The 23059-nt window shown below is 43.0% G+C and overlaps 1 protein-coding gene across 1 annotated transcript; it reads right to left on the reverse strand.

The window, feature by feature from the left end:
• Window positions 1–88: 88 nt before the first annotated feature.
• On the reverse strand, window positions 89–19004 carry CWC15 (CWC15 spliceosome associated protein homolog). Its single transcript, XM_070749647.1, has 7 exons — window positions 18167–19004; window positions 16923–17100; window positions 15499–15611; window positions 12243–12331; window positions 10837–10947; window positions 916–1034; window positions 89–542 (listed from the first exon to the last, which is right to left on the reverse strand). Exons 2-7 carry the CDS (start codon window positions 17051–17053, stop codon window positions 413–415), a joined length of 693 nt encoding a protein of 230 aa, XP_070605748.1. The 5' UTR covers window positions 17054–17100; window positions 18167–19004; the 3' UTR covers window positions 89–412.
• Window positions 19005–23059: the final 4055 nt, after the last annotated feature.

The raw sequence follows: 23059 nt of genomic DNA on the forward strand, positions 1-23059 counted from the left end.
TTTCCCATCTTGAGTAAGGGGAGAGTACAAAGTTTGCAGAACAGGAGAGGGAAGCCAATCTACGTTTAACCAAGAAAATAGTCTCATCGGTGAGTGAAGGGTTTATTGGAAGTCGTTTTCAAAACATTTACAAAATGATTTTCCAGTGAACATAAATTCACAGCAATAAGGAAACCAACATCTTCAAGAAAGCGAGGGGCGGGTGGGGGGACGGCAGGGGGTATGTTTACAACAGTAAAACATGCAAAAATATGCCAGACTAGGAATTAAGTTAAAAAGAGACCTATGATCATGAGGGATACCTGCCCACAGTTGACAAGATTTCCATCCAAGCCAGCATTTTTCTGACGAAAGGCAGATGAATTGCATCACACAACCTATCCGCAACGCAACCTATTCAAAACCCGAGATCCTACTTGATGTATTTTTCCATAAACTTTTTGTGAAATTCAGACCGCAGTGTGTCGTTGACAAACCGTTTGTCTTTTTTCATCTCGTCTACACCTTTAGCGCAATTCTTGAAGACAACATCGTCATCCCACCTAAAAGAGGAAAGGGAAAACGTCAGAAGTTCTGCCAGACATACGTTGGTCCATTCTGAAATAGTCTGACAAGATTTCTCCTGCACTTGAAGGCCTTAAATCCCTTACTCTCCGCTTTTTGATTTTCTCTTTAAACAATTCAATTAAAATCCAATTTAACAGTAACTGAATTTAAACATGCCTGGGATAAACATATATCCATCCTAAGATAAAATACAGGAAATAGTATAAGGGCAGACTGGATGGACCATGAGGTCTTTTTCTGCTGTCAATCTTCTATGTTTCTATGTTAACTGTTTTGGAATTATGACTCTTATTCACAATCTGGAAGGAAGCTGAGAATCAATTTAATATACCGTTAGCTTCTCCATACCTTCGCTTTACTTTAAAATTTGTTTGAGGTTGTACTGGTCCTGTAAGGTTCAGCAAAGGATTACCGCTTAGGATGTTTTCCATCCGTATCCTCTCCTCTTCGGCTTTTTGTTCTTGTTCCTGTCAAAAGAAGAAAAGGTGGGCTTTTATTTTTTTTTAAAATGGTCTGTTTCCTTTTCAGATCCCTGTGGAAAGAGCTAAAAAGTCAGCCACAAGTTCTTTCGTGGTGCGTTCAAAGTTTCTTAAAAAAAAAAGTTTGTAGTGCCAAGTTTCCATTTCTGAAATAAGCATAGACCAAATACAGGACTACAGCCAAGTGACTATTCTGAGGTTTTGGCTTCGGGTAGCTAAGCTAGGCAGCTATCAATCCAAGGAATGAAGAGTTCACCTTCAGGCTGAAGCTCCTGTGCTCCCCAATGAGATGTTCAAAGAAGGATATCTGCCCCAAAGCCATTTTGAAGCATCTTTTAAGTTTTTTATTTTGTTTGTGTGTATGTGATGTGTTTTACTTGGAGAAAAATGATATAAATAAAGTTTGTTTAAAGAAGTGGAGAGCACGAATCCCAGCGCCCGATTAGATCCCACAGAGTTGGCCTTTTCCGGGTCCCGTCGACTAAACAATGTCGGGATTAAAGGGGGAATGGCAGGAAACTGGCCGGGCCTTCGTGCCGCTCTCAAATTTCCTGGGAAATTTTTCCAGGCTCAGGTTCTTAAGTAGAAAATGGTTCTTAAGAAGAGGTAAAAAACCCTTGAACACCCAGTTCTTATCTAGAAAAGTTCTTAAGTAGAGGCGTTCTTAGGTAGAGGTATCACTGTAATGTCTTTTTTGTTAATAGTCAACTGGATTCATTTTGCCGTATCATAAAACCGTTATTCTCCATCTGGCTTCCTAGGAGGACAATTAATGATTTATTAATTGGACTTAATTCATTTGGATTCTTGGCTGACTTCTACTTAGCAGCCTTTTAAAGTATTTGAAGTTTGCTGTCCTCACCCTTTATCTTTTCTCGCAATACTCAATATTGCTAACTTGTGTAATCTCTGTTCACAGTCCTCAGTTTCTAATCGCCTGATTATCTTTCTTGCCCTTCTCGAAACCTATTCCAGTGGGTCAGAATCCTTCTCAAAATGTTAAAGAGTCCTCGTGGTGAGATCTGCCCAATGCAGAGTGGAATAGAATTCTGATTTGCTACAATAATTGCAGATCGCTTAAAAAAATACAATCAATGAGATAATACACTCAGATCAAAATGGCTTTTTGCCAAACAGAAACATTGGAAATAAGTGTTGGTAATGATCTTTAAAGCCCTAATGGCATTGGGCCAGAATACATCCAGAACCGCCTTTTACCGCACGAATCCCAGCGGCTGATAAGGTCCCACAGAGTTGGCCTTCTCCGGGTCCCGTCGACCAAACAATGTTGTTTGGTGGGCCCCAGGGGAAGAGCCTTCTCTGTGGTGGCCCTGGCCCTCTGGAACCAACTCCCCCCAGAGATTAGAAAGGCCTCCACCCTCCTTGTCTTTTGCAAATTACTTAAGACCCACCTTTGTCCTTTCCCCCTAGGCTATTACAAGTTATGCATGATATGTTTGTGTGTAGGTTTGGTTTTTTATAATAAGGTTTTTTTTAGTTGTTTTCATTAATTGGATTGTTCATGTTGTTTTACCACTGTTGTTAGCCGCCCCGAGTCTGTGGAGAGGGGCGGCATACAAATCTAATAAATAATAATAATAACTAAAAAAATAATAATAATAAATAACATGAGAACTATATTAAATATTCTTAAATATTACGAAGTATACCAGGAAAAATCAGTAGCCCTAATGTTTCTCAATGCAGAGAAGGCTTTTGACAACTTGAATTGGAATTTTCAACTAATAAAGATGAATTTTTTCAAGGAGTAATTTTTCAAGAAGTAATTTACAACAATTGTCAAACTGCAATGCTATCGATAAATCCTAAATAGGCATATCGTAATGGTAAGGTTATTTAAAAACCACCCAAGAATGCCACTCGTAGCAAACCAGACCCAACGATGCTCGTTTTCAGCACAATAAAAATTGCAAGGTGAAATCATGGCAGGGAATTTGAAACGTCGGTTCCCGAGTGACAGATTCAACTTTTAACCTTGGGCTTGCTTGGAAACAAAAATGGTTCCAGGGCTTATCCTTGGGATGAAACTGGAGAGCGAATACCAATCAGTTTAGTCTGGGCCAGGTGGTAAAAGATTATGCTATTTGCATCCTCCACAAATAGAGTGTAATCTGGAGTTTGGAAGCAGATCAAGCAAGCATAAATGTTACAATAAAAAGTCAATCACACTAATTTTTTAAAAATGTAATAATTAAATTCAGGATGTAGGAAATCCAGACCTTCCACTTAAGTTTTTCTCAGGGTGCTACAAGATTTCTGAAAAAAAGACATATAAAAATCCTTTTCATGACAATCCGTCCCCCCCAAAACCCTGGTAAGACCTTAAACAGATCTGTATGTATTCTTCAATTAAGTACTGTGTTTTTTGGAGTACAAGACACACTTTTTTCCTCCCTAAAAGGGGCTGAAAATTCAGGTGCATCTTATACTTTGATTGCAGCTTCTTTTTGAAGCTTTTCCCCCCCAGCTCTAACTAGGTGCTAACAATCTTCCCAGCTCTTATCTTGCAGGTTCTTTCATGGTTACTGTGTGCAAAGAATGTTTTCCAAGCTCTAAGTCTTCGCAGAATGTTTTTCATTACTCTAACTTGCTCCAAGTAAGTTTCTTTCCAGCCCCAATCAGGTGCTAACAATGTTCCCAGCTCTTACAGCTTGCAAGCTCTCATTGTTACTCTCTGCTAAGAATGTTTCCAAAGCTCTGTCTATGCAGTTTTTTCATTCCTTTAACTTGCTCCAAATGTTTCTTTCCAGGCTCCCAGCTCTTACACCTTGCAAGCTCTCATTGTTACTCTCTGCTAAGAATGTTTTCAAAGCCCTGTCTTTGCAGTTTTTTTCATTGCTCTAACTTGCTCAAAATGTTTCTTTCCAGTCCTAACCAGGTTCCAACAATGTTCCCAGCTCTTACTGGCTTGCAAACTCTTTCATTGTTACTCTGTTCCAAATAAGGTTTTTTTTAAAGCCTTAACCAGGGGATATACAGTGGTCCCCCCAGTTTCGCGCTCTCGATCATTGCTAATCGCTATATCGCGATTTTTCCACCCGGAAGTAAAAACACCATCTGCGCATGCGCGCCCCTTTTATCTATGGCCACGCATGCGTAGATGGTGGAGTTTGCGTTCCCCAGGCAGATCAGCTGCTGGGCGGCTTCCCTGGGTCTTCCCCCTCTTGCTGGCGGGAGGGCGAGCGGCGGGCATCAGCGAGGAGCCGGGGTTTCCCCTTTGCGTGGGCGGCCAGTAAGACCCCAGCGCCGCTTCCCAGCTGAGTCCTGAAGCCAAACGCGGAAGTACGCCTTTGCCGTCTGGCTTCAGGACTCAGCTGCTGCAAGTGAGCAGCCGGGCGGGCGGGCGAACGGGCAAGCGGCAAGCGATCTTGGGGTTTCCCCGTTGCCCAGGAAAAGGGGAAACCCCAAGATCGCTTGCCGCTTGCCCGTTCGCCCGCCCGCCTGGCTGCTCGCTTGCAGCGCCGCAGCAGCGAGGAGCCGGGCGGGCTTGCCGCTTGCCCGCTTGCCCGCCCGCCCGGCTGCTCACTTGCAGCAGCTGCCTGGGCAACGGGGAAACCCCATCTTCGGCTCCTCACTGCTGCTGCGCTGCGGAGCAGATCAGCTGTTGGGCGGCCGAAGGGGTCTTCCCCGCCGCCCACACGCAAACTCCACCATCTGCGCATGTGCGGCCATGGAAAACAGGACGCGCATGCGCAGATGGTGTTTTTTACTTCCGTGCCGCTACATCGCGAGTTTACGATTATCGCGCGGGGTCTTGGAACGGAACCCTCGCGATAATCGGGGGATCACTGTACTGAAACTGACCAGACTAAGGATGCTAACCAGATGAATATCTGCTAAGCAGATTCTTTTCCTATTTTCCTCCCTCAAAACTAAGGTGCATCTTATACTCCGGTGCATCTTATACTCCGAAAAATATGGTAACTAATGTATTCAAATAGTCGTTAAAATGTTTAATCTTATTCCCACGCTACATTTCATTTATTTGATCCACTCCATAAACATGGTCTTGTTAACAATAACTACAAGCAGAAGCCAATACAGTGTTCCCTCGATTTTCGCAGGGGATGCGTTCCGAGACCGCCCGCGAAAGTCGAATTTCCGCGAAGTAGAGATGCGGAAGTAAATACACTATTTTGGGCTATGAACAGTATCACAAGCCTTCCCTTAACACTTTAAACCCCTAAATTACAATTTCCTATTCCCTTAGCAACCATTTAGATTATTACTCACCATGTTTATTTATTAAAGTTTATTTAATTTTTTTTTAATTAAAGGCGGACAAAAGTTTGGTGATGACATATGACATCATCGGGCAGGAAAAACTGTGGTATAGCGGAAAAACCGTAAAGTATTTTTTAATTAATATTTTTGAAAAAAACATGATATAGGCTTTTCGCGAAGTTCGAACCCGCGAAAATCGAGGGAACACTGTATACCTAAAGTTTGATCCTTTACTGTTAATCAATATAATTTTCTCTTGCGTTGCTTTCTGGCTAAAAGTTAAACTCAAATGTCTACATGCTCATAATTTTAATAACATACATAAACTCCATGCATTCATCGCCGTCATTTCCCAGACAGGCATATTAGTTACTTCAGATATAGCGCATACTCATAAACAGGATTCAGGACAAGCATAACATTTCAGAAATGCCGAAGCTGAGCAGGAGGTCGCATGGTTTTGAAAGGGGAACATAACAGGGTTGAACTAGCCACAGAAAAAAAAATTCAGGCTGCAAAGTTGTGCTGTGCAGGAGAACTATTGCTCGATAGCTTAGAGAATAGTTGCCAATCAAGCAAAAATACAGTAATACCTCGTCTTACGAACTTAATTGGTTCCGGAAGTAGGTTCGTAAGGCGAAAAGTTCGTAAGACGAAACATTGTTTCCCATCGGAAACAATGTAAAAGCGATTAATGCGTGCAAAGGGGAAAAAATGCAAAATGGCGCTCTGCTGGCCGCCGCCGCCTGGCTGTCACCTTTTAAAACAGCCAGGGGGCTTCTCGGCGTTCTCCTGAACCCGAACCTGAACTTTTCGGGTTCGGGAGGCCGCCAAGAAGCGCAGCCGCCCGGCTGTAACCTTCTGAAACAGCCGGGGGGCCTTCTCAGCGTTCTCCTGAACGCCGAACCCGGAGGTTCGGGTTCAGGAGGCTGCCAAGAAGCACCTGGCTGTTTCAGAAGGTTACAGCTGGGCGGCGGCGGCTGGTGGAGCGCCATTTTTGCAATCGGTGGCGGTGTTTTCGGCCGATCTGGAGGCTGGAAAGGAGGTGGGGAATCCCAATAGGGAATTCCATGGGCGGAGCTTTGACGTCACGAAGACGTCCTTCCTGGAGGCCGAAACGTGGAGAACGCCGAAAAGCCCCCCGGCTGTTTCAGAAGGTGACAGCCGGGCGGCGGAGCTTCTCGGCGACTTCCTGAACCTGAAAAGTTTGGGTTCGGGAGAACGCCGAGAAGCCCCCCGGCTGTTTTAAAAGGTGACAGCCGGGCGGCGGCGCCCAGCGGAGCGCCATTTTGCGATCTGAGGTGGGTTCGTAAGAAGAGACAAAAAATTTCATATCACGAGGGGTTCGTATCACGAGGGGTTCGTATCACGAGGTACCACTGTACTTGGTAAACCAGCTATCCAATGCAGGATAATCAGTTTGATAAGTTTAAAACAGAAACCAAACAAAAAATAGCTGTGTGATACTTTATATTTGATTATTTTTTAAAAAAGTACTTTGGTACATCGTGGTTCAGAAACGGGAGTCCTATTTGCAATTTGTTAATATTCTCTTGAATCACAAAGGTCCCCTCTTTTGTAGATAAAATGAGGTAGCTGATTTAAAGAGTGGCAATCTATGCTTCGAAGCATCTTTTCAGATTCAAACCGTACTACTGCAACACCCCTAGTAATAATGAGATTATGCACAACGTACAATGATCTAGCAATGGAATATTTTGATATTCCCTGGAATTTTGTGAAGATCCTCAGTCATCCAGGTCATGGTTGTCTCAAAGGTGCTTTTTTTCAGAAGGCAATTGGACTTTTCTTGGGTTTTTTTTCTTTGGAAGACATTTCGCTTCTCACCGAAGAAGAATCTTTAGCTCTGATGGATAGTGGGGAATGGAAGGATTTATATTCCTTGCAGACAGCTGGCAGTCTGCATCCTTTTGGAGGGTTCTTGAAGCACTTGGAGGCTTACCTATGTCCTCAAGGTCAACTGAGTAGTGCTCCTGGTTCCTGTAGTAACCAGCTGTCTGCAAGGAATATAAATCCTTCCATTCCCCATGATCGTGTTTTTTCAAAAGAAAAAACAATAAGTCCAGTTGCTTCCTGAAAAAGCATTTTTGGGTATTCCCTGGAATGATCCACTAGAACAGTGGTTCTCAACTTGGAGTCGGGACCTTTTTGGGGGTCGAACGATCGTTTCACAGGGGTCGCCTAAGACTATGGGAAAAGACAAATTTCCCATGGTGTTAGGAACTAAAACTTCTATTCTGGCGCCTTGGAACATATTTTTACAATCTGACCAATCAGGCATTTACAGTGGGGGTGATCCTCTGACCTTCCTGTCAATCATCTTAAAGCTCTGTTGGGAGAATTGGCGCTAGACTTATGGTTGGGGGTCACCACAATAGGAGGATCAGTATTAAGGGGTTGCAGCATTAGAAAGGTTGAGAACCATTGCACTAGAAAGAACATTCCCAACAGTTCTGCTGAGAAAAAAATGGTTTTCTCTTCGTGATTTCTAGAAAAGATTTCAGATTGAGGTCCAGACCACATCCAGAAAATACCACCACAAAACAGGAGGCTGTTGGGGCCTGGATGGGTATCAAGAAACTCAAACTCAACCCAGACAAGACGGAGTGGCTGTGGGTTTTGCCTCCCAAGGTCAATTCCATCTGTCCGTCCATAACCCTGGGGGAGAAACATTTTTCGGCTGTGGCGAGAGGGGCGTTCGCGCCCAGGTTCGCCTGATACACCAGTTGCGGCCCTATTTGGACCGTGGGTCCCTGCTCACAGTCACTCACGCCCTCATCACCTCGACTACTGTAACGCTCTCTACATGGGGCTACCTTTGAAGAGTGTTCGGAAACTTCAGATCGTGCAGAATGCAGCTGCGAGAGCAATCATGGGCTTTCCCAAATATGCCCATGTTACACCAACACTCCGCAGTCTGCATTGGTTGCCAATCAGTTTCCGGTCACAATTCAAAGTGTTGGTTATGACCTATACAGCCCTTCATGGCACCGGACCAGATTATCTCAGGGACTGCCTTCTGCTGCACGAATCCCAGTGACCAGTTAGGTCCCACAGAATGGGTCTTCTCTGGATCCCGTCAACTAAACAATGTCGCTTGGCGGGACCCAGGGGAAGAGCCTTCTCTGTGGCGGCCCCGGCCCCCTGGAACCAGCTCCCCCCAGAGATTAGAACTGCCCCCACCCTCCTTGCCTTTTGTAAGCTGCTTAAAACCCACCTCTGCCGCCAGGCATGGGGGAACTGAGATATTCTTTCCCCCTAGGCCTTTACAATTTTATGCATGGTATGTCTGTATGTGTGTTTGGTTTTTATAATAAGGGTTTTTAACTCTTTTTAGTATTGGATTATTATTATATGTTGTTTTATTATTGCTGTTAGCCGCCCCGAGTCTCCGGAGAGGGGCGGCATACAAATCCAATAAATAAATTAAATAAATAAATAAAACAGACAATTGGTGCATTCTGGAAAGAAAAAGAGTTGAACATTCCTGGTGAACATCTGAGCGAACTGTTCCTGTGCTAAGGAATTTTGCACATCCCTGATCCAAGCAAGCTGCAGACCAGCCTTTCCCCACGGATAGAAACTGCAATTCAATTCTTCTGGACCAGAGGTATTCTAACTTGGCAACTTTAAGACTTGTGGACTTCAACTCCCAGAATTCCCCAGCTAGCTATACTGGCTGGAGAATTCTAGGAGTTGAAGTACACACGCCTTAAAGTTGCCAAATTTGGAGAAAGTTAATCTGAACAGTGCCTAACTGGACACCTTTACATTGAAAAGCTTCTAGCAGCCTCTAGTGGTCCTAAACCAGAGTTTCTAGAAACAATCTTTGTATCTGGGAACGGCAAAATATTCCAAATTCAAATCATTCTGAATTGAAAATTTTGCACGTATCTAAGCTCACCTGCAATGACTGGTTTGCTCTAATGTAATGGGCAAGACTTGATTGTTGGCATCTCTGGATTACCAAGAAATAAAACTGTTTACTTACATCAGAGGCCCAACAATTCTCCATAGGGTTTGCTGCTCCTTGGTGAACTGCCAGCTCTCTATTCTTTTTAGCAGGCTGTTTTTATTAGTGAATTAGACCCTGCTGTCTCCTACCATATGCAACCATAAAATATACACTGCTCAAAAAAATAAAGGGAACACTCAAAGAACACATCCTAGATCTGAATGAATGAAATATTCTCATTGAATACTTTTGTTCTATACAAAGTTGAATGTGCTAACAGCATGTGAAATTGATTGTCAGTGTTGCTTCCTAAGTGGACAGTTTGATTTCACAGAAGTTTGATTTACTTGGAGTTATATTGTGTTGTTTAAGTGTTCCCTTTATTTTTTTGAGTGAGTCTACGGAGAGGGGCGGCATACAAATCTAATAAATAATAATAATTGTTCTGTCTGGGTGCCCCCAGACTTCAACACCAACTGGAATAAGCAGCCAGACACGCTGGTAAAAGCAAAAGCACTTTATAGTTTGAAAAATAAACACAGAGAAAAACCTGTTCTTCCCAACAGGCAGGCTATGAGACTTCACAGCAGAGTCCTGATGGCCAGACAATACAGCAGACTTCTTGCTGGCACACCCACCACTGTAGAGAATAAGACCCACACCCTTTCCCCCCAAGGTTTCAGTATTCAAAGTCACAAACCAGAATTCCAAGACGCCAAAGATCACAGCCAGGTCCCAGGACTCCCAAAGATAATACTCCACAAGCCAGGAAGGGTGGGTCTGCCTTTTCAGCCTTTCCAGAGAGCACCACACCCAAACCCAGCTGTTGCCTCTTCAGTGCTGAAAGTACCTGGCTAATTGTCCCCTTTGTGGTGTTGCTCTTCTCTGCCGGAGATCGATTATTGCTTGTGCATTTTCATCTAAGGAATCCAGGCTGCTTGCTGGGGAGAGCTCCCTCTCGGGGGACTCTGGCTGTCCTCCCTCTCCCTCAGCCTGAGATTCCTCCTCCCCGTCTGCCTGAACCTCCTGTTCCTCATCCTCCCCCTCTGAGCAGGAAGCCGGCAGAGGATCAGCCGTTCCCTGAGGGGCCTCAGACGGAATCACAACAAATAATAATAATAATAATAATAATAATAATAATAATAATAATTATTATTATTATTATTATTATTATTATATTTTGGCTAGATTTTATTTCAATAAGCATCCTATCGCCTTTTGCATCCTACAGATGACCCATGTCAATGGGGAAGCATTGTAACAACCATATTACTAATTAAACAACTGCCGTGATTAACTTGACAAATGTGGCAAGAAGAATCGTAAAATGTGGCAAAATTCACTTAACAGGCTTCACACTTAGCAACATAAATTTTGGGCTCAATTGTGGTCGCAAGTTGAACAATAAATAAATACAGTGGTACCTCTACCCCCCAAAGGTCAAACACCAACCCTAACATGGCCCTCAATGATATAAAGAGTTTGATACCTCCTGCCCTAAAAGGTTATCAACCAGCTATCTTTCTTCATTTTGTAATTTCATCAACAAACCGTAAATCACGTGTTTACCTTCCGGGCTTGCTCTTCAGCTCGTTCCTTTTTTATCTTCTCCAGCTCAGCTAACAGAGCAGCTGTATCGTCGTCACTCTCTTCCTCATAATCTTCCTCTTCCTCCTCTTCCTACAAATGGAGCAAAACCAGCAGACCGTTCAATTTTATACCCAAGAGGAGTGTGCGATGCTTCGGATCCCATCCTGGAAAGGCCCAAACGCAGCCCTTCCTTACCTACACTGATCAAATGCTGCCTCCCAAGATGCAGCTGCTTTAAAGCCAAGACAGGCAAACCGTGCGTTTTCCGAACTCCCGGTTTGCCCGTCGTGCTGTTTTTTTGCACTCCGGAGCTTCAGGAAGTTTCCCTAAACCCGTCCGGAGTGCAAAAAACAGCACAACGGCAAACAGGAAGTGCGTTTTCCCGAACTTCCGGTTTGTCTATTTGGACATTCATTATTTTTCACCTATCAGGCTTCAGTAAGCCTGTGCGTATGTGGGGGGGGGGGGCAGTGCGGTGGGGGTGCGCATGCAGAAGGGTGTGGGCACGTGCACGCATGCTAGCACACTCACACACACCCCTTTGGCATGTGAACCAAAAATAGTTCGCCATCACTGCTCTAGGTTCACTGAATCCACCCCTTCCTTTCTCACAATTGAGTGCCATTAGAGCAGATGCAACGGAAACAGCAGACTCAATCTTGAGTGAGTATAGTTCTGGTCACCGCACCTCAAGGAGGATATCATGGAACTGGAAAAGGTGCAAAAAAGGGCAACAATAATAACCAAGGAAATGGAGCCCCTCCCTTATGAAACCAGGTTGCAACGCCCGGGTCTCTTCAGCCTTGAAAGACGGCGTTTAAGGGGTGACTTGATCGAAGTGTATAAAATCATGCATGGGATAGAAAAAAATCTTGTCTCTATCACACAATACTAGGACGAGGGGGCACTCCCTAAAGCTCATTGGTAAGAAAATGAGGACAAATCAAGGGAAATATTTCTTCACCCAGAGGGTCATTGGTTTATGGAATTTACTTCCAGAAGAGGTCATGACAGCTGTCAGCCTGGATAGCTTCAAGGCAGGATTAGACAGATTGATGGATGCCAAGTGTATAAGTGGTTATTGAAACGGATGTCCAATTCCGCCTCTATTTGTGTTGAGGCAGGCAGGATTCCCTTGGGTACCATTTGTTGGGGGGAAAGGGAGGGTTTTGCCTTCTCTTTCTGCTCAAGATCCCCATGGACAATTGGTGGGCCACTGTGACACAGAATGCTGGACTCAATGGGCTTTGGCCCGATTTAGCATGGCTCTTCTTATGTTCTTGTGATGACTTCACTAACGGTCACAGCAAAGGAGCTATAAGTGAATTAAGATGGGCCACGGAGCAGAGAACCACTAAGTACTCAAACTGTTTGAAATAACATACGTCAGTCAAAGGGTCATCTGCATCCAAGTTAGCCGCAGGGATTTGATCGAGTCGAGGTTTCTTTGAGACCGAAGAGGAAGTTGTGTGTTCTGAGAAAGAAACATAGCCACAAAAACAAACAACAAAAAAAGAACTTGTAATCAACAGTGATGAAAGAAAAGTGAATACCACAAAAAATGAAGCTGACAGCTAATTTTAAAAAAAATGTTACTAGGTCACACTGATATATCAGTTTATCCAAATTCAAATTGACTTGTTTATGAAATTCACTTCCAGAACAGGTCGTGACAACTGTCAGCCTTGATAGCTATTGCTTCGCTAACTGGGAAAAAAGAAGAGGCAGAGGAAGTTGCCAAGACTCTGTGATTTTTACTTGTAAGCCTGTAAACCAGGAGTCTTCAACTTTGGCAACTTGGCAAAGCAAAGTGTTTGGAAACTTCAGATCGTGCAGAATGCAGCTGCGAGAGCAGTCATGGGCTTCCCAAGGTATGCCCATGTTATACCAACACACCGCAGTCTGCATTGGTTGCCGATCAATTTCTGGTCACAATTCAAAGTATTGGTTATGACCTATAAAGCCCTTCATGGCATCGGACCAGAATATCTCCGAGACCGCCTTCTGCTGCACGAATCCCAGCGACCGATTAGGTTCCACAGAGTGGGCCTTCTACGGGTCCCGTCAACTAAACAATGTCGGTTGGCGGGCCCCAGGGGAAGAGCCTTCTCTGTGGCGGCCCCGACTCTCTGGAACCAGCTCCCCCCAGAGATTAGAACTGCCCCTACCCTCCTTGCCTTTCGTAAACTTCTCAAAACCTACCTTTGTCGTCAGGCATGGGGGAACTGAGATATTTCCCCCGGGCCTATATAATTTATGTATGGTATGTTTGTATATATGTCTTTTTAATAATGGGTTTTTAAAAATATTTTAAATTGTAAATTATTAGATTTGTCATGAACTGTTTTATTGTGTTGTAAGCCGCCCCGAGTCTACGGAGAGGGGCGGCATACAAATCTAATAAATAAATAAATAAAATAAAAAATAAATAAAGCTGGCTGGGGAATTCTGGGAGTTGAAGTCCTCCAGGGTTAAAAGTTGCCAAGTTTGGAGACACCAGCAGTAAACAGTCTTTAAAATAAAGGAAAGAAGTTAATTATATACAGTACCTTTTAAAAAATCTAGTGACAAGTTGACAAGCTGGCCTGTATATTAATTACACCTGATGGAACATTTTCAAAATTTACTTGAATGAACCAAAGATGTGCTTCATATAATTTATCTAACAGCTGACCCAGCACTGAAAATGTGACCACACAAGCACAGGGCTTAGAAAATGTGGCTAAATAGGATGGCGTAGCGCCAGAGTGGCTGGGCAGGCCCACCCACAAATCAATATTACTGATTGGCCTGAATCACTCAAAAACCGATTGAATCCCACCCCTGGAGTGAACCCCTCTTGAACTTCCTGGGCCTACATTCTGTTCTATCCCAGGCCTATCAGATTGAAAACAAAGGAGGAATCCACACACTGATACAGTATTTCAGATCAATCTTTTTATATAGCAAGCGTCATTTATACAAGCCAAATTCATGCATGCGAGTTCAGCACGAATCCCAGTGACCAGTTAGGTCCCACAGAGTGGGCCTTCTCCGGGTCACGTCAACAAAACAATGTCATTTGGCGGGCCCCAGGAGAAGAGCCTTCTCTGTGGCGGCCCCGGCCCTCTGGAACCAACTCCCCTGGAGATTAGAATTGACCCCACCCTCCTCGCCTTTCGTAAGCTCCTTAAAACCCACCTCTGCTGTCAGGCATGGGGGAACTGAGATATTCTTTCCCCCTAGGCCTTTACAATTTATGCATGGTATGTTTGTTTGTATGTATGTTTGGTTTTACAAATAAGGGTTTTTTAACTATTTTAGTATTGGATTTACATGCTGTTTTGTACTACTGTTGTTAGCCGCCCCGAGTCTACGGAGAGGGGCGGCATACAAATCCAATAAAAAATAATAATGATAATGATAATGATAATGATAATAATAATAATAATAATAATGATAATGATAATCATCATCTTGGTAGCTTCTCAGTGAGAGGAGTTCAAAGATAACAGTCCAGTGGCTAGGCTGCTACTGAAGATGAAAGCTAATTGCGAATTCCTTTATGAGATAAAGAGTCTCTAGTTTCACTGACTTATATTTACAGCCTTCCAGCATCTCCACAGACAGGGCAATTCTACTCCAACTATTTTAGCAGGGAAATAAGTTGGCTAGCGTAACCTGGCTGAAACCTCAAACATTGAATGTTCCACAGACACGTAGAGCAACATCAAAATTGTGGGCCTTTCAAGATCTGACCCCATGTCTGTGGAGCAATCTTCCCTTAGAGCCTCAGTTAGAGGAGAATTTTCTCCGCTTCTGCAAGGCATTAAAGACATTCCTCTTGGATTCAGCAGATTGAAACATCTTTGTTCTGGGGATCAGCAAGAGGGGAACACATAGGAGAGGTTGGGAAGGCTTTTTACACATTTTGTGGTTTTATTAGTTGTGTTTTAGCTATGTTTGTGTATTGCCTACTGTCTGTCTTTGCTAGTTGTATATGGCTTGCTGTTATGCCCTTTGTTAAAAGGGCATTATAAATAAACATTTATTGTTGTTGTTATTATAAATAAACTTGTATTATTATTATTGTTGTTGTTGTTATTATAAATAAACTTGTATTATTATTATTGTTGTTGTTATAAATAAACTGTTGTTGTTGTTCTTCTTCTTATTATTATTATTATTATCATCATCATCATCAACCGACTCCATTGCAAAACATTGAAACTCCATCCGAATTTCCCATATGCCACCCTTAAATGAGGAGTGGTCAACAATTCCCTAGAGTTAACAAACTACAGATTACTTCCTTTTCCCATACAAGTATTCTTGTCTTTTTCTTAGTCTTCTAGCAAGGGCTCCTGATCTTCCTCCTCCTCCTCCTCCTCCTCCTCCTCTAAGTCAGACTCTACTGTCATTGGCATATCTGCATGGTCTTTCAGGTTCATCCAGGTCTATTTCTCCCTCACTCTCACTCTCTGCATCAGCTGGCAACACCACTGGCCCAGGGTACCAAGATGGGCCTGGCCCATCCTCCTCAGAATCCATCACTACCAGAGTTGATCAAGGACCACTCACAACACATTCGATCCACAGCTATCACCACAGAGGCCAATCAACCACACAAAACCTCCTCTTGGCTATGATGGTGGCACAAACCTCGCGCCGGCCTGTCTCGGTTCTTCTCTCTCACCACAACTCTTTCCCTCTCCTCCAATTCTCTCCTGAAATCACGGTTGCGCACCTCTTCGGGGGCATCCTGGGTGGTTTGCCTGAAAGAAGCAGCACATGAAAAAGGCAGAGTCAAGAAAACAGAGCCGATGCAGCACAGCAGGCAAAGAAAATGAAACAAGAAAGCGGGGAAGTGCTAAAGCAACATGATTGGCTGATGGGAAAGTTCCCATCAGCCATTTTCTATTTGGGAACATAAAAACCTCTGCAAGTCTGTAGAGACTCTCAGTCATTCAGGCCGTGGTTGCTTTTTTCAGGAGGCAAATTGGACTTTTGTTTTTTCTTTGGAAGAGATTTCACTATATGATAGGGTTTTATATATTTCTATCTAATCTAATCTAATCTAATCTAATCTAATCTAATCTAATCTAATCTAATCTAATCTAATCTAATCTAATCTAATCTATCTATCTATCTATCTATCTATCTATCTATCTATCTATCTATCTATCAGATTTGTATGCCGCCCCTCTCCGCAGACTCGGGGCGGCTCACAACAATAATAAAACAGAATACAATGAACACTTCTAATATTTAAAAGAAAGCACCGAAAAATCCATCATTTAAAAACCATACAACACAAGCCTACCATACATAAAACAATATAAGCCTGGGGGAGATGTCTCAATTCCCCCATGCCTGGCCATATAGGTGGGTCTTAAGCAATTTACGGAAGACAAGGAGGGTGGGGAGAGTTCTGGTCCCTGGGGGGAGTTGACTCCAGAGGGCCGGGGCCGCCACAGAGAAGGCCCCTCCCCTGGGGCCCGCCAGACGACACCGCTTAGCCGACGGGACCCGGAGAAGGCCAACTCTTAGATTTGTTTCACTATAATATTGTTTTTATCATTGTTGTGAGCCGCCCAGAGTCTTCGGAGAGGGGTGGCATACAAATCTAATAAATTATTATTATTATTATTATTATTATTATTCTCATCCATGAAGCTTCTTCAGCTCTGACAGAATAGTGGCCAATGGAATACTCCTTGCAGACCACAGCTGGTCATTTGCATCCTTTTAGAGCAGTGGTTCTCACCTTTTCTAATGCCGCGACCCCTTAACCCTGCTCCTCTCCTATGCTCGGGTCTATATGACCCGAAATGAAATTTGAGACCCTGCCTTCTCTTTCTGCTCAAGATCCCCATGTACAATTGATGGCAACTGTGTGACACAGAATACTGGACTCAAAGGGCTTTGGCCCGATTCAGCATGGCTCTTCTTATGTTCTTATGCATGGACAATACACTAGATGCCAGACACAAAACAAAATGGCAGGTGTTCCTTTTTCAGGCAAAATAAAACCCGCAACCAAAATCAATTCCCAGCATCACCAAATACAAAAACGTGGTTTTTACCTATATTTGATTTTCGTATGAGAAGGAAGATCCCTGCTGGAATACTGCTTGGAGAGCTGACTCAAGTCCCCTTCGCCTTTCCCTCTTCCGCCTCTTGCAGGTTCAAAGGTTGGCCGAGCAGCAGTAGTCATCTTACAAGCAGGGAATCAAACTCACACCATTGGATGTTGGTTAAAACCTACAATAGTAAAACAAAAACAAAGCGTGGTCAATGCATCTCATCCAAGACAATGGTCTCAATGTTGCCTATCTTCCTTTCTTAGCAAGCTATATACTGAATTCAAGAGGTTTGGTGGCAATGAAGCAACACAGAATGGCAGAGAATAGAATATAGAATAGAATATAGAATAGAATAGAATTTTTTATTGGCCAAGTGTGATTAGACACACAAGGAATTTGTCTTGGTGCATATACTCTCAGTGTACATAAATGAAAATATAGATTTGTCAAGAATCATTAGGTACAACATTTAATAATTGTCATAGGGGTCAAATAAGTAATGAAGGAACAATCAATATTAATAAAAATCTTAAGGATACAAGTTGCAGTCATACAGTCCTAAATGGGAGGAAATTGGTGATAGGAATGATGATAAAAAACTAGTAGAAAAAGAAGTGCAGACTTAGTAAAAAGTTTGACAGTGTTGAGGGAATTATTTGTTTAGCAGAGTGATGGCGTTCGGGAAAAACTGTTCTTTTGTCTAGTTGTCTTGGTGTGCAGTGCTCTGTAGGACGTTTTGAGGGTAGGAGTTGAAACAGTTTTTTAAGCAGAGGTGTTATCTTCATTCTACTGCTACATCTCAAAAGCCCTAATGACATGCCTGCATTTTAAAATGTAGCAAAAGAATATATAGTATTCAGCTCAATTTTCTTTAATTGCTATAGAAGTTCAGTTCTAGATAATGATTAAAATGATTTAAGTGATTATGGGTTAAAACATACTATTTTAATTATTTCCTATTTTAAAAGTAATTAAGGATCAGACTAAGGTACTAGAGAAGGAAGGACAATTAAAAAAACCTATTAAGTATTCAATAAATAGTGCATAAACTTACAACCCCCAATGCGCCCCCCCCCCGTGGGGGCAGCAGCCCATTATTGGGTTGTGATGGGGAAATGAGGCTGCTGGTCTACTTTACAGGGATGTCGTATCAACAGATTCTGCAACCTAGAATTGCTTGAAAGCTCTGCACTACGTCAAGAAAAAAACCCCAATCATAACATTTGTATTATAATGGATTCTACCTGCTGTAACGACTGGCTTAAATGGAGCGGCTCCCGGCTTGTGAAGCACATACGAGATCCAACCATGTAGCTCGACCCCAAGGCTCTCGGTTAGCGCCGCGCGGTTAGGCCCGCTCCGCCATTATTCCTCCACACGGGACAGCACCCACTGCACGTCAAATCATAGAGTAATAACTCTATGTAAAGTTCCGTAATTAAAGAAAGAGGGCTAGAGTGGCTCAGTCGCTACGCTTCCGGTAGAAAGTGTGATCGGGATTGGTCGGTTTGGCTTGCCGGGAGGGCGGGATAAAGTTGCGACGCAACTCTTTCCAATGCGACCCCCACATTGGAAAGAGGAAGATATCGTAGGTTCAGTTTTAGACCGGAAGTGAGAGCAAAGTGTTAAAGACACAGCAAATAAAATATAGCACTTCTGGTTTCAACTTCATGGGGGAAACAAGTACGTGAATGAGTCTCGTCCCACGTCGAAAGAGTGTCGAATGCAAATTCATGAAGGCGCAATCATGCCTTCTTCCGACTGGCGGAGCATTTTCGTCTGTTCATTTTCCTTTAATCTCTTACTCTTATGGGACAGTCAATTGGAAACCGGAAGTGTGAGAAGTGCAACTAATTCTTGCCGCTTAAAAGACGTTCTCTTAAAATAATTGCCGCTTGATTGAGTTGGAACCAAAAGGGGAGGAGCAACTCATAGAAGGGGGTGGGGCCTGGAGATTCTGGTGGGTCTTTGTGCTTCTATTACTCATAATTGTAAAGATAATACTAATTATTATTAATAATTAATTATTATTATTAATAATAATAACAATAACTTATTATTATTTATTAGATTTATATGCAGTCTGCCTTCGTTGGTTCTCACTTGGGAATATGGGCAGAATAACTCAAAAATGGCATTGATGAGTTGGATCAAGTTCAAAGGAGAGTGAGGAAGGGTTTTGAAACCTAGTCCTCTGAGGAACTGGATAGAAGAAAAGATTGAGGGCGAGATGATAGGAGTCTTCAGCTATTTCAGCGGGACCCAGGGGAAGAGCCTTCTCTGTGGTGGCCCCAACCCTCTGGAACCAGCTCCCCCCGGAGATCACAATTGCCCCCACCCTCCTTGCCTTTCGTAAGTTCCTTAAAACCCACCTCTGTCATCAGGCTTGGCGGAACTGAACTACCCTTTTTCCCCCTAGGCCTATACAATTTATGCATGGTATGTTTGTGTGTATGTTTGGTTTTTAATAAGGGTTTTCAATTATTTTAAACATTAGGTTTGTTATGTGCTGTTTACTACTGTTGTTAGCCGCCCCGAGTCTACGGAGAGGGGCGGCATACAAATGAAATAAATAAATAAATAAATAAATAATAAATAAATATATATATAAATATAAATAAAAAATAAAATAAAATAAATTTAAGGAGAGTTCATTCAGGCTCCTATTCAGTGAAGGTATTTCAGCAGAGGCTGGAGAGCCACCTGTTCAAAATGCTTTAGCACATTTGGAAGTATGCATGAGATTCAACTCAATGGCCTTCTAAACTATTGCTGAACATATCGATTGCACTGGCTGCCGATCAGTTTCTGGTCACAATTCAAAGTGTTGGTAATGACCTATAAAGCCCTACATGGCATCGGACCAGAATACCTACAGGACCGCCTTCTACTGCACGAATCCCAGTGACCGATTAGGTCCCACAGAGTGGGCCTTCTCCGGGTCCCGTCAACTAAACAATGTCGGTTGGCGGGCCCCAGGGGAAGAGCCTTCTCTGTGGCGGCCCCGGCCCTCTGGAATCAACTCCCTCCGGAGATTCGAATTGCCTCCACCCTCCCCTTTTTTGGCAAGATGTTAAAGACTCATCTATGCTGCCAGGCATGAGGGGATTAACTTCCCCCTCTCTTCTGACTATAGCACTTGAGAATGGTATGACTGTGTCACATTGATTGTTTTTAATATTAAGGGGTTTTAATTCTCCTTTTATTAATTGGATTTGTATTATTGTTACTGTATTTGTTGTTGTGAGCCGCCCTGAGTCTTCGGAGAGGGGCAGCATACAAATCTAATAAATTGAATTGAATTGAATGTCACAAGAGACAGAACCAATTAAAAACAGCTATGATAAAATAAATTGCAGGTATTTCAATTAGGTACAATCCCAGAAAACCTAAACAAAAATACAATAATATTTAAGGTATACATTAACTGCAGAATAAACTTAAGGTAGTATTGAAAAAGAGATACCTTGGATACGATATTAGATTCATAAAATAAAATTGATTATATAATCCACAAAAAAGCCTCTGTTTAAGTAATAATGAAGATACATCACATTTTGTTAAGCCAAAGTTTATTTAGCAATGATTTATTAAGTTGGTTCAATTCATAGAATTGGTTAGTTCCAAACCAAGCAAAACAAGGCTTACTTAATGTAATCTATCAATTCAATCATTTATAATATTTTTTTCTAAAAATTAATTGTTATAAGATTGGGGATATGTGTGAAAATTTATGGATTATCGTTTCTTTTCTTTTTATATCTTGTGCTTATATACATTTTCGGAGGCAAATTTATGAAGATATTTTCCCTTAGCATATTTATCTTAATGTTGGAAGCAGGAATATATTTAACATTCATTTTGGAATTTCATTCAAACTAGTGTCTCTGTGAAATGGGTTTTCTAATGTCACCTCCTTTTAAAAATGAATGTTAATTAGCCAGATTTGTTAACATATAACTTGAATTTTGCTTTGATTGTGCTATAGTATAACTAATTGAAAATAAAACTTTATGTTATTAAAATATTTTATCATATTGTTGTTTTCTGGAATTAAGCCACTAGAGGTCCCTAGAGATTTCCAGGATAATGTAATATATACAGTGGTACCTCTACTTACGAACTTAATTTGTTGCATGACCAGGTTCTTAAGTAGAAAAGTTTGTAGGTGGAAGCAATTTTTCCCATAGGAATCAATGTAAAAGCAAATAATGCGTGCAAACCCATTAGAAAAGAAATAAAAACTTGGAATTTGGGTGGAAGGAGGAGGAGGAAGAAGAGGAGGAGGACAGTCGCTGTGGAAGGAAGAAGGTGAGGTGAATAAAAAAAAATCCAAAATTTTAAGGGTTTTTTTTTTTAAAAAAAAAAGAGGGACTCTGAGACAGGGAGGAGAAGCATGCACCTCCCATACACCATATACTGTGCCAGAGAGAGAAACCTAGGGGGAATGGCAGGAAACTGGCCGAGCCTTCACACCACTCTCAAATTTCCTGGGAATTTTTTCTGGGCTTGGGTTCTTACGTAGTAAATGGTTCTTAAGAAGAGGCAAAAAAATCTTGAACACCAAGAAAAGTTCTTAAGTAGAGGCGTTCTTAGGTAGAGGTACCACTGTACGTAGATATACAGTGATCCCTCGATTAGCACGGTCTCGATTAGTGCGAAACGCTACAACACGGTTTTTCAAAAAATATTAATTAAAAAATACTCCACGGTTTTTTTGCTATACCACGGTTTTTCCCACCCGATGACGTCATACTCTGTCACTTCTCTGTCTCTTTCTCTTTCTTTCCTGTCATTCTCTGCTTCAATCATTTTCTTATTTCTCTTTTTTTCTCCACTTTTTTCTATCATTTCTCTCTCTCTTTCTCTCCCTGTTGCCGGCGTGGTATATGAGAGAGAAAGAGAGAGGCAGAGGTCGGGCGCATTACCGGGAGGTGGAGGCGGCGTGGGGACGCTGGGTGCCGGGGACACCGAGGAGGGGGTGGACGTGGCCTCTCAGCTGCAGAACCGAACAAGGGCGGAGGCAACGGCGGAGTCCGGTGCTGGGGCCATGCGGGGCTGCTCATCCAGGGGGGCGTGGACTGGCAAGTCGCCCTCCTTTCTCTCTCTTTCTCTCTCTTATACCACACCGGTAACAGGGAGAGAAAGAGAGAGAGCGGAGGGCACCTTGCCGGTCCACGCCCCCCTAGATGAGCGGCTCCGCATGGCCCCAGCGCCGCCCAGGCAAAGGGGAAACCCCAAGATCGCTTGCCGCTTGCCGCTTGCCGTATTGCAGCGAAGGAGGCGAAGCAAGGCTCCAAGCTGCAATACGGCAAGCGGCAAGCGGCAAGCGATCTTGGGGTTTCCCCTTTGCCTGGGCGGCGGGAAGACCAAGGGAAGGTTCCTTCAGCCGCCCAACACCTGATCCGCTCCGCAGCGCGGCAGCAGCGAGGAGCCGAAGATGGGGTTTCCCCTTTGCCTGGGCAACGGGGAAACCCCATCTTCGGCTCCTCGCTGCTTCCGCGCTTGGTCTTCCCTGCCGCCCACACGCAAACTCCACCACCTGCGCATGTGCGGCCATGAAAAAAATGGCACGCATGCGCAGATGGTGTTTTTTACTTCCGCACCACTATAACGCGGAAATCGATTAGCGCGGGAGGTCTTGGAACGTAACCCCCGCGCTAATCGAGGGATCACTATACATACATACATATCAGTAGAAATAGAAATAGCAATAGCACTTTGACTTACAATATATACTGCTTCACAGTGCTTTTCAGCCATCTCTAAGTGGTTTGAAGAGTCAGCATATTGTCCCCAGCCATTTGGGTCCTCATATATCTAGTGTACGTGTGTTGCAATTCTGCATCATTAACTGAATTCCAGACAATTTCATTTGTAAGATGTCAGTATTTTCCCACTGCTTCTTGAAGCTGGACCAGTTTTTAAATTGCAGACACATTATCAAAGTCAGCTTATTGACATTCTCTCATCTAGTTGTTGTTGTTGTTGTTGTTGTTGTTGTTATTATTATTATTTATTAGATTTGTATGCCGCCCCTCTCCGCAGGCTCAGTTCCTATCGGTTCTATTGTTTCTATGAAATGGGGTTTGGTTTATTGCTTGAATTCTTTTCAATATGTGAGAATAGTCATTATA

This window comes from Erythrolamprus reginae, chromosome 4, assembly GCF_031021105.1.
Source record: "Erythrolamprus reginae isolate rEryReg1 chromosome 4, rEryReg1.hap1, whole genome shotgun sequence".
NCBI classification, from domain to species: domain Eukaryota; kingdom Metazoa; phylum Chordata; class Lepidosauria; order Squamata; family Dipsadidae; genus Erythrolamprus; species Erythrolamprus reginae.

Coding starts and splice junctions, on each gene's coding strand:
- CWC15 (XM_070749647.1), bottom strand. CDS start 17,053: ATGACTACTGCTGCTCGGCCAACCTTTGAACCTGCAAGAGGCGGAAGA. Junction 12,332..15,498: donor CCGAGACAGGCCGGCGCGAG/GTTTGTGCCACC, acceptor TTTCTTTCTCAG/AACACACAACTTCCTCTTCG. Junction 10,948..12,242: donor CAGATGACCCTTTGACTGAC/GTATGTTATTTC, acceptor CTCCATTTGTAG/GAAGAGGAGGAAGAGGAAGA.